The sequence below is a fragment of the Tetranychus urticae genome, chromosome 2 (assembly GCF_039701765.1).
Source record: "Tetranychus urticae isolate SD_2017Ah chromosome 2, NJAU_TeUrti_SD_1.0, whole genome shotgun sequence".
In the NCBI taxonomy this organism is placed as follows: Eukaryota; Metazoa; Arthropoda; class Arachnida; order Trombidiformes; family Tetranychidae; genus Tetranychus; species Tetranychus urticae.
The window spans coordinates 16,174,741-16,190,184 of NC_142959.1; the positions used below are offsets into that span (position 1 = coordinate 16,174,741).

Consider the following 15,444-nt stretch of genomic DNA (forward strand, 5'->3'; position numbering starts at 1 on the left):
ATAAGTATTTGCACTAATAGTGATGTTTCAATTTTTGATTTGATTGAAGTTAACTAGAATCAACATTTACATAATTGGTTCATAATCATAGTGTATTGTCATCTGTGCACAACTAATTATCTATGTGAAGCATTCTTTGTTTAACCTAATTTCAAATTGTGTTGATGGATACATCTTATACATTGTAACAGTTTGAAATAAGCTTCAGATTAATATCTGACTTATTAAATGTGATTAAATCTGAAAGGATACAAGCTTTTCAGTTGTTTAAGATTATTGTAGAGAAATGTGTAAGTTAATTGGTACCAATTGTTTGATATTGGAATGAACAAAACTTCGGTTTTTAATATTAATTAAGGTTATAGATGGTTCTAATTTCCAATAAATCTTATCGATTATAACACAATCAAATGTTGTTTTTTCAAAAGGAAATAAAATGTGAACCAATTGTTTTGTAAGCAAGTTTACTCGTTTTTGATTTGATCTTTATCAATAAGATCGACATTTATTATGAAAATAATAATAACAATAATAATAATAATAAATTTGTATGAAAAAAATGAGTAGGTTGTAATACCAATAACAAATTATCAAAACAATCTATTGAGACAATCTTCAATGAAAATAACCAAGCGGTAAATGGTAAGGTTGCTTTTCCATGTTGATAATTCCGACTGATCGAGTAATTGGTGAATTATGATTGCTTGAAATTAAATGCTTATTGTAATGAAACTCATTTTCATTATTAGATTTCAATGAGGATGATGATGGTGATAATTCATAGTTGGTTTCTGAACCGCCACCAGCAGGAATCGGAGGAATATAGAGATTAGAAGATAATGTATTTTTTCTTGGTGTTGGTGCTAAACCTAGAGGTGAATTGAATCCGATTCCTTTGCTAATTAAAGCTTGATTACCAACTAATGAGCGCAATAAACTAGCAATTGGAGGTACATAAAGGGCTGAAGGTTTAATGGGATTATTATCGCTGGTTGAAAGTGAAACTGTTGTTGGCAAAACTGTAGTTGCTGACTCGGTTGAAGTAATTATTGTTGATGCCATTGTTGTAGTTGGTAGTGGCGTTGATTTAATCGGTAAAACTGGTGTGGTAAGGTCTGAACCTTTAGCTGTCATGATCGAGCCAAAAGTTGATGGTGAACTGGTTGTAGTGATTGTTGATAATAAAAATGGATTATTAAGGCTTATCGGTTTCATTTTTGTTAGAGATGGTGATGATGATGGCTGTTGTTGAGTTGAATTAGTGATTTCTGGTGATTCTGTGCCTTTTGTTGTTATAACTGTAATTGTGGCTGAAGTTGACGTTGACGATGGTGATGGTGTTGATGAAATTATCGTCGTAGGCTGCAATGTTGAAATTGTTGATGGTTCATCAGTTGCTGACTGTGTGGGTGATTCTGATAAAGCCTTTTCTGTTGATATGGCTGATAACAGAGTTGTCGACTCTTCATTTTCCTGAGTTGACACAGGAACATTAGTTGTTGTTGCATCTGTAGCTGATGTGGATATTGATGCAATTGTTGTTGAATTATCGGAATAAGTTGTTGTTGTCGTTGCTGCAGTTGTTGTTATTATAGGTATTTTATTTAGAAATACTCCTTTACGATAGCCCATTCTTTCAGGTCTGTGTCCTCGAGGAATACGGATTATCTTTGTTCTATGCAATTTATCTGACCCTTCATTAGAATTAGTAAAGTTTAGCTGAACATTCGATGTTGAAGGTTTGGAGAGGAACATTCTACCTCTTTTATACCAAATTTTAACAATTTTTTTCATTGGTTTACTCGAATCTTTGGGAATTTCAAGTCGAGTCTCAACTCTATGAGGTTCATCTTGGGAGGAATTTTGTTTAATCAAAATGCGTTCAAGCCATTCATCTTTTTCCTTGGTTATTGGCGAAAGTAAATGATTGATTCCATTATTAACTGGTTCATTTGGCAACTTTGGGAATTCACCTGAAATATTTTCACTGGCAGTATAATCATTTGTTGAAGGTGAAAATGTTGTTGTTGATGATGGTCTTACATCGTTGTTGATTGATTGAGACCAATTGGATTGGATTGATTTGCTTGTCAATTCAGCTGACAATAGACTAGCCTCAGTTGTTGTTAATAAATTTTCAACAGTTGAAGACGGACTTTCAGCAATAGTTGTTGATGAATCTTCAATGGTTGATTTTGATGTAGATGTAGTAGTTGGTTGATTATTTTCATTTGAATAAGTGACACTTGCCATTGGTGTCGTAACTTCATCGCCAACTAAACCAAGATCAGGTTTAATTGTTGTTACATCATCCAAACCAGAAGATCTCATTTGTATTGTTGAGCTTACTGTTGTTGTTGGCAATGATGAGGATGATGAGGAAGATAATATTGTTGTGGGCAGTGTTGAAGGTGATAATGTTGTCGGTTCATCTGTTATAATCTCAGGTAATGCTTTAATCTCAGTTGTTACTTCAGTTAACCTAGAAACAGTTGATTTATCAATTACTGTTGAAGGTAAAGTTGATGTTGATGAAAATGTTGTCCCTTCCGTTTGTAAGGATAATGTAACTGATTGTGATTTTCTAGTTGAACCAGTTATTAATCGATTGTTAATAACTTGTTTATGGGTTAAATTAGGTGTTACTTTAACATTTCCATCAGCAACCTTAAGAGTTTGATCGGTTAATAAAGAATAAGAATTATCAGCTTGATTAAATGTTACTGGTTCTTCAGGTTTCACTGTTTCAGTTATTGTTTCTGAGACTGGCGTTGTTGGCATTGATGTTGTAGTTTCGGGTTTTATGGTGATGGTCAATGACTGATCTGGTAAGTTCAAAATTGATTCAATTGGTTTTTCATTCAATTTTTCATCCTTTTCTTCATTTCCAGAAGATTGAGTCGATGAAATTGCAACAGAAACTGATTCGGTCAATGGATTGGCCGATTCTAATGAAGAATCATCTCCAAGAGTTTTATCATCAGTTCTATTCAGATCTTCGGAATGTTCGAGTACAGAAGATTTTGTTGTCGGACTCGTTGAGGAAGAAGTATCAATCACAGGAGTATAAACAGGTTGAGTTTGGAGGCTAAAGTCTAAAGTGATAAGTAGAGCAAAGAAATATGAGAACAATGTAAATTTGCAATTTTAATTCAAATAAATTTTGAGCTGTTAATAAGGATTTTTATAATGGTTAATGAAAAATGGTTATTGACTTACCATTGTAATTTAGGCCTCTTAAAAGTCTTGAATCATAATAGCCTAAAGATTCGAGTTGACCATCAATAGGATTGTTCAATCTCGTTCCATAGGTGCTCAGTATCTCTACTTCTGGTATTGTTGCTTCACGGTAACGTGAAATATCACTAAGATTGATTGGTGAAGGCGCTAATGAACTAGTTGATTTGATTTCTCTAGAGTATAAGTTGTAAATATCACCAATGTTACTATCACTACTACTACTGCTACTGCTGCTGCTTGAGGTTACTCTAACACTTTCTGTTTCACCTAAATCATCTTCAGATGATTCTTCAAGTACAGGTTCTCTTGAAATACTTATTGTTGGTAAATAAGTATCGTTTTTAAGGTTATTATCTGAAGATGTTGCATCTTCAGATCTTCGTAGCCTATCATTTTCATCGAATGAAACCGTTTCGTTTTCATTGGAATGTTCAGAGTTGACCTGATTTCTGATGAAAATCGGATGATTTATTAATGCCTCAGTTGTTGTTGATGTTGTTGTTGTTACTGTTGATGGATAGGTAGACGGTGTCTTTACAGTTGTTGTTGTTGATGATGGCGGTGGAGGTGGAGTAGATGAGGATTGTGGTTGTGATGGGGAAAGTTTATTCAATTGGGAGGTTCTGGATGATGAGATTGATGAGGATGATCGTCTTCTAGATAAAGATGAAGGGTGAATGTTAAGGCCACTTGGAATCCTGAAACTTTCTAATTCTTTTAAATCATCTTCATCGTTTGAATTACTTTTGATTGGAGTTAGATTGGATTCTTTATAGCTACCATAAACGTCAGATTTTTGATCGGGAATGTGTTTCTTGATCAAAGAGGCTTGATCAAAGTCAAATTGAAAAGCTGTTTTAGGTGGTCGAGTGTATCTCAATTGACCATCATCAGTTTCTTTAACAACAGAACCAGAAGAGGAAGTTGATGAAGATGCTGATAAAGTCGTGAATAATCCTTTGTCTCTATTTAAGGTTAACCGTTCATTATTACGGCCTTGGTTATGCGATGATTGAGGTGATAGGGAATGAGTTAGACGTGATTGTTTTGAGCTTGAAGAGGAAAGTGTGAAAGGTGTTGATTCAGAAGAAGATGATGTTGATGAGGTTGACAATTGGTTGTTGGAAGACGATGGATAATCACGATGATAGAGAGATGGTTGATGGTGATGATGTGAACGTGAAAAGGATGGTTCTTCCTTTGGTTTTGAAGATGGAGATAAAATTTTCTTGAATGGTATTGAAGCCCCAAATGAACCTTCCCATGGAGATAGCGTGGAGGGTGCTGGAGTCGTCGACGGTGTTTCAGCTAAATGTGCTTCTGGATGATAGAGAGGAGGATTAAATTTAGCTGATAAATCAATTCCAGCAGAAAGTCCAAGATCTCTTTGACGTGCGGTTGCTTTAAAAAAGAGTGGTAATGATGTTGATCCACCTGAGCCTCCAGTAACATCTTCATAAGCATAGTAACCCGTTGATCCGGCAACATATTTAACTTGACGGAAAACACCAAACGGATCAGTATAACCATAACGACCAATAACGGTACCATCAGGTAAACGAGTTTCCTCCCTCATTAACCGAGGTCCATTATCAACTGCACCCGATCCACTGCCACCTGGATGATCTCGAGTATCATATCCAAAATTGTAGGTTGATGTTCCGTTGATCCCATTACTGGTTCCCAAAACAAAATGATATGGACTCGGTAAAACCAGGCTAACAGCAAAGGCTAGTAAATAAATTGTAAAGGCCTGAAATTAAAGAGAGAAAAAAAATGAAACAATTAGTTGGCTGTTTTTAATGATGAAAAGGTTGGCATCGTTAGGCATTGTTATTAATTGGTGGAAATTGATTGGTTGTTGGTTGGATAGATTTCAGGCTTTCTGATTGTCAGGCGTTGATATACATGTTTTGGGTTGATTGACAACAATTGGGTTCGGTTACTCGCCTTAATCAATGAAAATTGATAAAACATAAATAAATAGCAATCATAAACATATTACACGGTGGCAATTAGCAGTGATACGTTTAAATGTGAACTAGTTGAAATGGGCAATCGCTTGGTTAACTGTTTACATTGAACACTAAATAAGATTCTAATCAAGGTTGATCAAGATTGATTTTGTTTTATTTAGATTCAACATTTAAATCGTTTACATTACTCTCAATTTTACCCAAGGAGAGTCGTCCGTAGTTAAGGAATGCAGGTCAATTTTAATGGTTTAAATAACGCATAATAAGTGATATAAGTAATCGTAACAATTTTAATAACAATAAGAGTTGAACCAACATAATAACCAGGCTTCAAGTTGTTGACAAGAAATTTTGTAGCCAATTTTGATTGCGTTGTTTGATTAATATTCAATTTATATTTTTATTCACTGATGGTTAACTAATAGGCAACAATGGACATCAACAGATTTTTCAAGGGAAGTTAAAACAATGAAAATCTTTGAATGTGAATTGTTACACTAATTGATTGTAATGGACCAACACGCGGTTAATTGTATAAGATTAAAATTAATAGCCAATTGAAGAGTAGGCTTACAAATTATAGTATTATCAACAAGGAAATTTAAATTTTCATTTCAACAATCAAACATTGTTATGAAATTAACAGTTGAAATGAAAACTGAAAAGGTCGATCAAGGTGAAATGAACATGTTAGAGTGAAACTTGAAAGCGTTTTCAATTATAATTGTAATGTTTAAATCACTGTTGTTATTGATGATGATGATGATGATGAAAAAGGTAAGTTTATCATTATTAAATTGAGACATAATAATAAAAGTACAGTTAGTAAATAAGATTTGTTTACAATAGAGATTGCTGAGTGAGAGAAAAAAAAGGAAAACAAAACCCGAAAATGAAACAATCTTATGAACAAAATCGTAGTTCTTCATTTAACTGACCTTGATATCGACACAGTTTAACAGTTAAGGTGCGTTTAAATTAATCATCAATTCAACCTAATCATGATCACATTGAGAATCGGTTGAAGATTCAAAGGTTTTGTATATTTAAAAGCTGCAAAAGTGAAACAATGAAGAGCAAAATAGTTTCAATGTAAACCCAAATGAAATGTTAAAAATTGATTAGCTTCGGTTGATAGTTGATCAACAATTTGGATCATCAAAAATTGGATTATCAGAAACAACTGTTATTGTTGATCAGTTTGGATTGACTTTGGATATTTTTTATGATCAATGATTAAAGGTCAAGATTTTGAGATTATCCTTGATAACCTTTTCACAATCATATGAACAAATGTAACCTTAATCAAATGAATCCTAATAAGGAGTAGACTTAATTAGCCATCATTTGTGGTTAATAACGTGTTAAACACATTTCAACTTTCCTCAACAATTATCATTCAACAATTATTGAGTTACATTTGCTTATCGATTCATCAATTTTAGCTAATTGTTCACAGTTGCTAACAATTAGGTTCACATTTGATCACACGTCGAGTTAGCATTTAATCAACTGCAGTTATTAACAAGCTAAATGCAACATCAATGTGTTAAAAGATTCAGTTTGGGTTTAAATTGTAAAACAAAGATATCGACTACATACCATGTTAATTGTAGTAATTTAACCGGTTTCAATTGATGGACACAAATAGATTTGACCAAAAGGTCGTAATATGAGAAGACATTATTAAGTAAAGTTGACAATGGCAATCATAATGGTCATTAAGTATTGTATTGTGAAATCTTGATGTTGACCAACAAACGTATCAAATAACTGAACACACAAATTAGATAATCACTGATGGATTGAACACTGTTTAATAACTAGAAACACAAACTCAACCATAAGTATCATAATTGGTGAAACAAATGTTTTGCAGATTCAAAGAGATTCAAATTTGAGATAATTGGGTGAGAAAAAGGAGGAGATAATCATTAGTATCATGATATAAGATTGAAATAAAAAAACAAATAATAGCAACTGAGTTTAGCGGCTCAAAGTGAATGGTGAAACAAGTTTGAATGAAATTTGCGAAGAAATTGAAAGAGAGAAGAAAAGAGTTGAAAATATGATTGAAAGGTCCACTTTTGGTCAAGTTAAAATGGTCAACTTGCAACTGTAACTGGAAAAACCTTACACACCTTCAACAGGGGGAGAGATTTAAAGTAAGAATGAAAGAAAGGGAAACAATACAGGGAGACAGAAAAGAAAGTAAAATGAGAAAAGCGAAAGTGAAAAAGTAAAGCTTTTTCAACACGTACTCAACACGCCTTAATCGTAACCATGTTTAAATTATTATCATTATTTTTACCCAACAACACCTTAAATTTTTCTTGTTCATTTGCGTTTATGAAAATTTTGGGTAAAAAACTGACCAAAAACTGGTCTTTCAACGATTTTTAGTTTTCAAATTTTTAAACTGATTATTGGTCATTGGGATTGATTATTGGTTCAGTTCAATAATTGATACATTTTTTGCATAACTGTTTTGTTTTGTCCGATCCTATTAACTATATCCAATTGAAGGTTTGTCTGAATAGACAATTTTATAATTCAAATGAGTAAACTTGACTAAAATAAGCTCAGCTGATGGTCATTATTTGATAATCAGGTAATCTCATTTAGTAAAACTAGATGTAGACTAAATGTTATCTAATTGAGTGGATGTTAGTATTGAAGGAGTTTTATTTTGCTTTCTTATGTGGTGATAGCAATAAGCTCAATAATACTGAGTATTCATTGAAATTGGTAACAATCAAAGACCATGGTAAATTGATACAGTTATATGGTTGGCTTAAAAAAGTGATGGTAATAATATAATCAAGTAATGAATTGAGAATAATAGTGAATTGAATGAGAATATGAACATGATGAACAAACTGAAATAAATTGGTAAGTTAAGTTTACCCTGAGGCTTGAAAAAATAAACCAACTCAAGTTAATCATATTCTGATTGAGTTCATTTATGTTTAGTTTCTTTTGATTTACTTCTTAATTTTAACAATCTCAATCTAATCCAAGGTTAAATATTTTTGGGGGTTAACTGTTTATTATTATTATGATTTTTAAAAGATTATATTATTATAATACTAATAATTAGAATTAAAATCTACTATAAAAAACGTATTAAATTCAAGAGTAGCACCCAATTGATTGTGGTTAAAAGGAAGTTACAATTAAATGGTATGATTGGAATTCTCATTGATTATTGTGATTATTGAGATGTTAACTTACCAATAGAAACATTCAAATGGCTTTGGTGAAAAATAACTGATTTATCAGCGAAAAAAATGGTTCACATAAATTAAAGTTGAGCTGAAGATGAAATGGAAAGGACTAACCGAAAAAATTACCAGAAAAATGGTTCAACACATTGATGGAACCAGAAAAGGGCAAATGTAAAGATCCGTTAATTTTTAAATCCAATAAGATGATTCAATGTTGAAACTATTGTTACAGTTGATTAGGTTATTGATGGCGATGATAAAAGGTTTAATTAACAATTCAACGGTTAATTAGATTCACAATAGATAAGATTGGCCGGTAGATTGGGAAAAAACATTGAGAGGGAAATATTTTAGATGGAAGGCAAGATGACTTCCAGAAAAGTGTTTGGTAAAACAAAAGTGAAGTGATTGAGTCAAACGGACAAACTGATGGTACCAGTGAGTAATTTATTGTGTTTGTGTGAGCGTTTAACGTTAAGATTGTAATTGTTATTTTGTTGCGAGAAGAAGAAGAGAGAAGACGGAGATAGACAGAGAAGAAAAAGAAAGACAAAAAAGTAAAAGTAAAACAAATTAATATTATAAAATGTTGAGCGGGAAAAGCATTTGATTTTTGGGCGACGGTTAACCTATTAGTTATCAGTTAACAGTCGGTAAAGGAGAGAAATAGAAAGGAAGAAAGGGAAGATTGAAGATAGAAAGTAGATGATGACAAGTGATAAGACGAATGGAAAGAAAGAGAGATTGAAAGGGCGAGATCAAATGTGTCTTATGTAGGTGTTTAGATGTACACATTCAAGGAAGCTCTCGAAGATGACGATCAAGCTTTCGCTTTAACTGGATTCAAAGGATTATCAGGTATTTATTGTTTTGTTTTAATGTAAAATTGTGAACATTTTTAACTACTTGTTTCTCAATTTAATCGGGATATCATGAATTTAACCGATTTTCTGGTATTTTCTGGTTAAATAAGGCGATCAGATGACACAAAATGGCTATCCTGGGAAGAATCTTTCATGGTTTAATATGGCTACCTGAGGAGTCAATTAAGATTAGTGATTCAAGATATTCTTCCAAATTTAATCTCTTGGCATCCCTTATTACGGCTTAATATAACAATCATCATAATCATCACCATCAATCAGGATCACCAGAACCATCATAATCTTCCAACATCTCTTCCATTTGGATGAAAGATTGAAATCAATTGTTCATTGGTCAAGAACCTATGGTTTTAGATTGGCCTTATTTTGTACGATAATTATTGATTGTTCCTGATCTTGAGGTTTATTTGTATTAATCATGGCTTTCGTGTTAACGTGATGACAATCTGATTTTAAGCCAGTTTTGTGTTCAAACGTATTTTTTGTAAGCAAATAATTTTATTGTAAATATGTTTGCTTTACTAAATTAATCCAAGTGCAATTTGTTGGATTGTTTCACATTGAAATTTATAACTTTGAAACAATACATATTACATGCTAATGTAAACCATTTGTTTCTGCCATTTATCTGCTTTGATTATGGTTAATTAATGATTCTCATGAGTTGATTGTATTCATTGTTTTCCATTAAATTGCAGGTTTAACGAAATACTAACAACTACAATTATAATTGATGATTTCAAAATCAAGGCTAAAGGTTTAATTGCCAATTCTAATTTTTAAGTTAACTGATTAAAAGGGCAGCGAAAAGTTGATCAATTGATTCTTTGTTAATAATCCATAACCTATCAACAACCTTACTCTTACAGCATGAGCTTATAGTCATGTAATTAGATGTTGGTTAAATTGAAATGTTATTCAAATCATTTTTAGCATTTTATGCCTGTTAGTTGATATTAGAGCAAACATAATGTTATTAATATTAATTTAGGTTCATTTATTTCCTGGATAATTGAATAATTTGAATGACGGTATCTGTGAATGGTTTCAAGGCTATCTTTGGGTCAATTAAGTTTTCAAATATAATCAAGTTATAATAATAAACTGTAATCACAAAAAAGGATTATAATGGACAATTGTTTAATTAAACTGAACTGGTAATACATCTTTATCATGTTGTCATCAAGAACATCAAAAAGTCACTAGAGAGAGAAAGAAAAGTAATGTAGATTAAATATGAATTGAATAAATCTTATTCTAATCAATATTGATTAAGATTGAATGGCATTCAATTTTGATGTTTATAAGGGTTAACAGCAAGTTCATGATGCATGGTATTACTATTACTCTTTATTCAATTTCTTATAATTACCATTTCTTAATGTCCAATCAATTTTGGCTGGTCGTCATAATTATTTTATATAGAAATGATTGATAAAAGGAAGCCTCCAATTAATCATTATATCACTTTGAAAGTGTGAACATGGATAAATGTTATTGAAACATTGAGTTAATCAATATTTAATTGACAACAGGCATGAAAAAGGTATAAGGTATTAGTGAAAAATAAGAAGAAAACAAACCTTTATTTGTGATTAAATTTGTAAATCCATAATTGACCTTTTTGCACTCAAGCCAACCTGTAATCTATTACCTCAAACACCTCAGGCCATGGGAGAGACAAAACAGCTCCAAAAGCGATTCAAAAAGGGTCCAATAAATCACATAATCAAGTAAATTGTTCAAAGTACTTTTCATGAAAAACGTTGGAAACCAAGCGATTGTTTGTTTCACCATCGCCATCTCACGAAATCAAGGGTTAATTAAAATAGACAGAGATTTGTCCTTTGTAAAGATGGCGCTAAAATGCTTCCAGCATGGATTAGCTTTTCTATCTAATGAATCTTGAATTTTGTTTAATGTGTAACGTTGCGATTTATGATCTAATTTTGTTTTATTATTGCTTATTCAATTTATCAGTGTCGATTTGAATATAACGTAATAATGGTGTTTATTGTCCTGTTAAGGCGATACCTGGCGTTTATTGGAGTGATCTACCAACAAACATCTCAATTCATAACCATTTGTTGTACTTAGATGGTAAGGGTGTTTTTATTGGTAATCGTAATAACGGTAATTACTGACTATGGGTAAGTGAAATACAATACAATATGTGTTATACAAATCAATGAACTTGTACAATTCTTGGTTGTAATCACTTTCATTTTTCTCTGCCTCTCTTTTCTCTCTTTCTTTAGCGTGTTCTTGAAAAACCATTTTCGGTATTATTGTGAACATCATCGTCAACATCATCGCCATCATAAACCATCACTCTCATCGTAATAGAGTCTCTTGATCATCTTTTACTTGCGAAGGTGTCTTCTACTTTCATAATTTTTTGAAACTAAATTAAGGTCGAGGAGAAATAAACAAACCAAACAAGCTGACACTCATACGAAGAGAGTGAAAGTTAATTACGAAGGTCAATTTCAGGCAAAATTGTCTATAAATTGTAATGATGAGTAGGTTGATTATGAGAAATCATTTCTGTATCCAGATTATGTCACTAAATGTATTAACTTGAGTCACCTAATTGTCATTGAAAACAAAAATTCTGATCAGAAGTTTCTTTTCATTTTTTTCTATTTCTGCAGAAATCCATTCCCATCCAATTCAGTGGCCTGGAATAACCTGATTGTCCTAGCTAATTAGCTCAACTTTCATTGAGAAGACCATTTTAAACAACAAAGGTTTTAATGATTAATTGCTGCCCATGAGTAAAAATCCCCGCTTTACCCGTTTAACCGTTATTTTATTAACAATCCAAGTAATCAGCCAATGATTTATTTGCTGTTTAAATGCAAACTAATCAGTTTGCTATCAACATTTCAAGCATTTTTTCACCCAACTTATCTTAATCATCATTAACAAATCAAGCACATATTCATCAAAATGTTAAAGCCCAAGTCAAACTGAATTTACTGATCATTCAACAATCTCTAGTCAAGGTTAATTGGTTTGATTAATCAACAGTATATTTATAATATAATAACTGTAATACATTTTGATCTGGATGTGATTCACTGACAACTTCAATTATGTTACCTTTACACAAACTGAGCAAATTGAATCTGTAAATTCTTGGGGAGGTTTTCAATTCGTTCATTTAACTGCAAGTAATCAAGAGTTAATAACAGACCCAAAGAAACGCTAAATTCAAGAGTAAAAGAGTTTAGTTTGCTAACAATCGTACCTATTAACAGCAATATAATCAGTATTATTAGCAGCACAAGTAAAATTATTTAAAAGCCCATTTGCTTAAAGGTAAACACGATTTGATTTTGTTGCAAAGATTAGATCCAAATAGCTTCTGATTAAGTCACGATTATATTAGTTTCCTTTCAATTTACCTTACCATTGTAATTGTTGTTAAAAAATATGAAATTAAAATCAATCTTTCGTTCTTTTTTACTATTTAGGAAGTTAAAATTTGATGGTCAATCAAATGATTATCAAGGTTATCAATTACCGTTACATTGAAAAATGAGAATACCAAGCATTTCATTGGATTACCCTGCAATTGGATCAACAACCAACCAGACTTGATGTCATTTCGATCAACAATTTCGACTGTTTCTGGTACAAATATCACATCTGGATCACTTGTGACTAAATGCTAAATTGTAAACGAACTGTGAACTCAAATCATGTCCTGGTTATCAACAGTAATTGATAATTGGATAACTCAACAATCGATAAATCGATCAGGGCCGAGAAGTGTTTGATATTTACAAAGCTTAAACTAAAATTGAAAATTGGTTGAAATCGTTTGGAAGTTGAATTTCAATTCTACAGAGCAACAGAGTTCTACAGCTCCAATTAGCTGATATTATTCAGGAATCTACAAAATTCGAGATCATCATTCATCCCTTTTTGTTTGTATTATAATATTAATAGTTTAGTGATTGTTATTTTCCTTAAAATAGTGCTTTCAATCTGGTCAATTAATTGTTTCAATTTGATTTGAATACACCCAAGTTGTCACAAAAATTTGCTCAGAAAAGGTACAAAATTTAAGGAGCGAATTTAACTTTCCCTGAGTAAATTTCCCGGAAGAATGTTAGTGATTACTGTAAATTGGGTTAATTTTTTGTTTTGGTTAATCATTGTATGATATTGTAAAATAGATTATTCAATGTTTGATCGATTGTCAAATTAAACTAACCAATCGATTAGGATGGATTAGACTCAAAGTTAACCAGAAAATAAGTTCACCTTTCCAATACCTTACAAAATTATTCAGCAACAATCAATTTTGCTCAATTTAGTTTACCTTTGACACGTAAATATCAAACAATAACAAATTAGATTTTTTTACAAAACATTTGCCTGTTTCAGGATCAAAATCTAGCTTAATTGACGATCAGATTTGTCTTTTTAATATCTCTAATCATACCCATTAGACTCATCAGTAGTCAAGTTTCACTTTAAATCGTAATTAAACCCATTGTTTCAGGAATCTGATTGAAGATTAATCAAATGTTCAACTCAATTTATTAAATAATAATCATAGTTAAACATCAGATGAAACTGTCAGTTAGCTCAACTACAGCCTACACATAGTAGATGTGAACAGCTTTTTGTAAAAATATTACCCGAACCCAAATTATGCAAAATGGAGAAGAAGAAGAAAAAAGCAAGCAAATTACAATTAAAAATGATCAATATCAAGTCATCGCAGGAAACTCACCTTCATGTAACTCTGTAGGAAGCAATAAATAATCATTTACAATCTGGTTAAATAGTGATTAAAATTTTGTAAACTTGTGTTCAGTTAATCAACCAGATTGAAATACGCTAACTATCCTTTCAATCCTTACTGACATGATCTCAAATCAACAACAATTAACAAGAAGTCCTCCTTGTTTCCTACTTACAATAGACTTTAAATGTTCACCTTTTTACTGATTAATATTAGCTCATTTCAACTGCTCATCAACATGTTTCTAATGAGAAATTTAATCAACAACCAAAAGATTAACTTTATTATTCCTTCATTATTTCCTATTTAGCTTGTTAACAAAGCTCTCAGTGTAAGCAACACTAATAACAAGACTTAAACAAGCAATTTAGTCAATTTGAGTGGATCGATTGACTAATTGTTTGTAAGATTAAATTTTCTCCTTCCATTGATCACTTGTTAATGTTTTTGTTTTAAAACATTGCTATTAAATAAACCCTTCATTTCTCATCAGATTGCAGCTTAATTATTTTACATGATTAATCTTTTGATGATACCAAATAGCTGTTGTCACGATTGATCGTATCAATTTTATGATTGATTGTTAATTTCACTCAAATCAGTGTTTTAAAATGAATTATAGCAATTGTAATTGTTGATAATTAGAATTGTTTGCTGTTGAATGATTATTATTGAAAACAATTCTAATTAAATTTGTTTCTTGATTAACCTTAGGTTCTTGGATGGATGGCAACTTCTGAATCGTAAAAACCAAATTTTAATTTGCAATTTTGATTTTACTTTATCTGAATTTCCCAAGCATTAATCAAATTAATAAAATTGATCGATATTGATTTTTTAATCTAGTCTGTTCGTTACCACTGTTAACTGTTAGTTGTTAGCATTGAACTTTCAGAGTATTAAGAGATTAAGTGAATGTTGAATATAATGGAACATATTTTTACAATGTTTTAACCAGTCATATTAAGTAATGGGTTTATATTACCCAGACCGTAACATTGATAGAATATGCTAATCATAAATTGATTGGAGGGTTGATTTTGAACACGAAAGGAAGGGACAAATTAACCGATAGAGATTGAATATTCATATCAAAATCGATCGAAATTGTTAGTGAATTCAAATTATTTAATAAAGATAAATAACATTAACAAGTTTATATAAATATTGTTTAAAGAGTTTGATTCTTTAAGCTAAATTGCGTTGACAAAGTCAAATATAACCATTTTGTTTCAACCATTGAAATAGACTGGTTTCATCAGATGAGCTTTCCGATATTTAATCACAAGTCTTGATAAAATGATAAAATTTCCATCTAACAGACAAAATCGGCAGTATTCTCAGCAGCTTAGAGC

General features: G+C 31.4%; 1 protein-coding gene and 2 long non-coding RNA genes across 8 annotated transcripts; 2 read left to right on the forward strand and 1 right to left on the reverse strand.

Moving 5' to 3' along the window:
• Positions 1–295: 295 nt before the first annotated feature.
• LOC107364801 (uncharacterized) lies at positions 296–11,055 on the reverse strand. Of its 3 annotated transcripts, XM_089267997.1 has the most exons (4): positions 8,558–9,024; positions 8,451–8,486; positions 3,220–4,993; positions 296–3,095 (listed from the first exon to the last, which is right to left on the reverse strand). In XM_089267997.1, exons 2-4 carry the CDS (start codon positions 8,460–8,462, stop codon positions 616–618), a joined length of 4,266 nt encoding a protein of 1,421 aa, XP_089124123.1. In that variant the 5' UTR covers positions 8,463–8,486; positions 8,558–9,024; the 3' UTR covers positions 296–615. The 3 variants fall into 3 exon arrangements, with proteins under 3 accessions (XP_089124123.1, XP_025018659.1, XP_015787728.1); XM_025162891.2 differs by lacking the exons at positions 8,451–8,486; positions 8,558–9,024 and adding an exon at positions 10,911–11,055; XM_015932242.3 differs by lacking the exons at positions 8,451–8,486; positions 8,558–9,024 and adding an exon at positions 6,819–7,495.
• Positions 9,105–10,142, forward strand: LOC149093998 (uncharacterized). The gene is made up of 2 exons (XR_016198957.1): positions 9,105–9,301; positions 9,417–10,142. It is a non-coding gene; the product is annotated as an uncharacterized LOC149093998 (long non-coding RNA).
• Positions 11,056–11,167: 112 nt separating the features above from the next.
• On the forward strand, positions 11,168–14,062 carry LOC107364831 (uncharacterized). Of its 4 annotated transcripts, none has more exons than XR_001569273.3 (4): positions 11,168–11,477; positions 11,586–11,849; positions 11,982–12,077; positions 12,807–14,062. It is a non-coding gene; the product is annotated as an uncharacterized LOC107364831 (long non-coding RNA). The 4 variants fall into 4 exon arrangements; XR_001569271.3 differs by having other exon boundaries at positions 11,186–11,477; positions 11,982–12,335; XR_001569270.3 differs by having other exon boundaries at positions 11,220–11,477; positions 11,982–12,651; positions 12,807–13,331.
• The last annotated feature ends 1,382 nt before the right edge of the window (positions 14,063–15,444 follow it).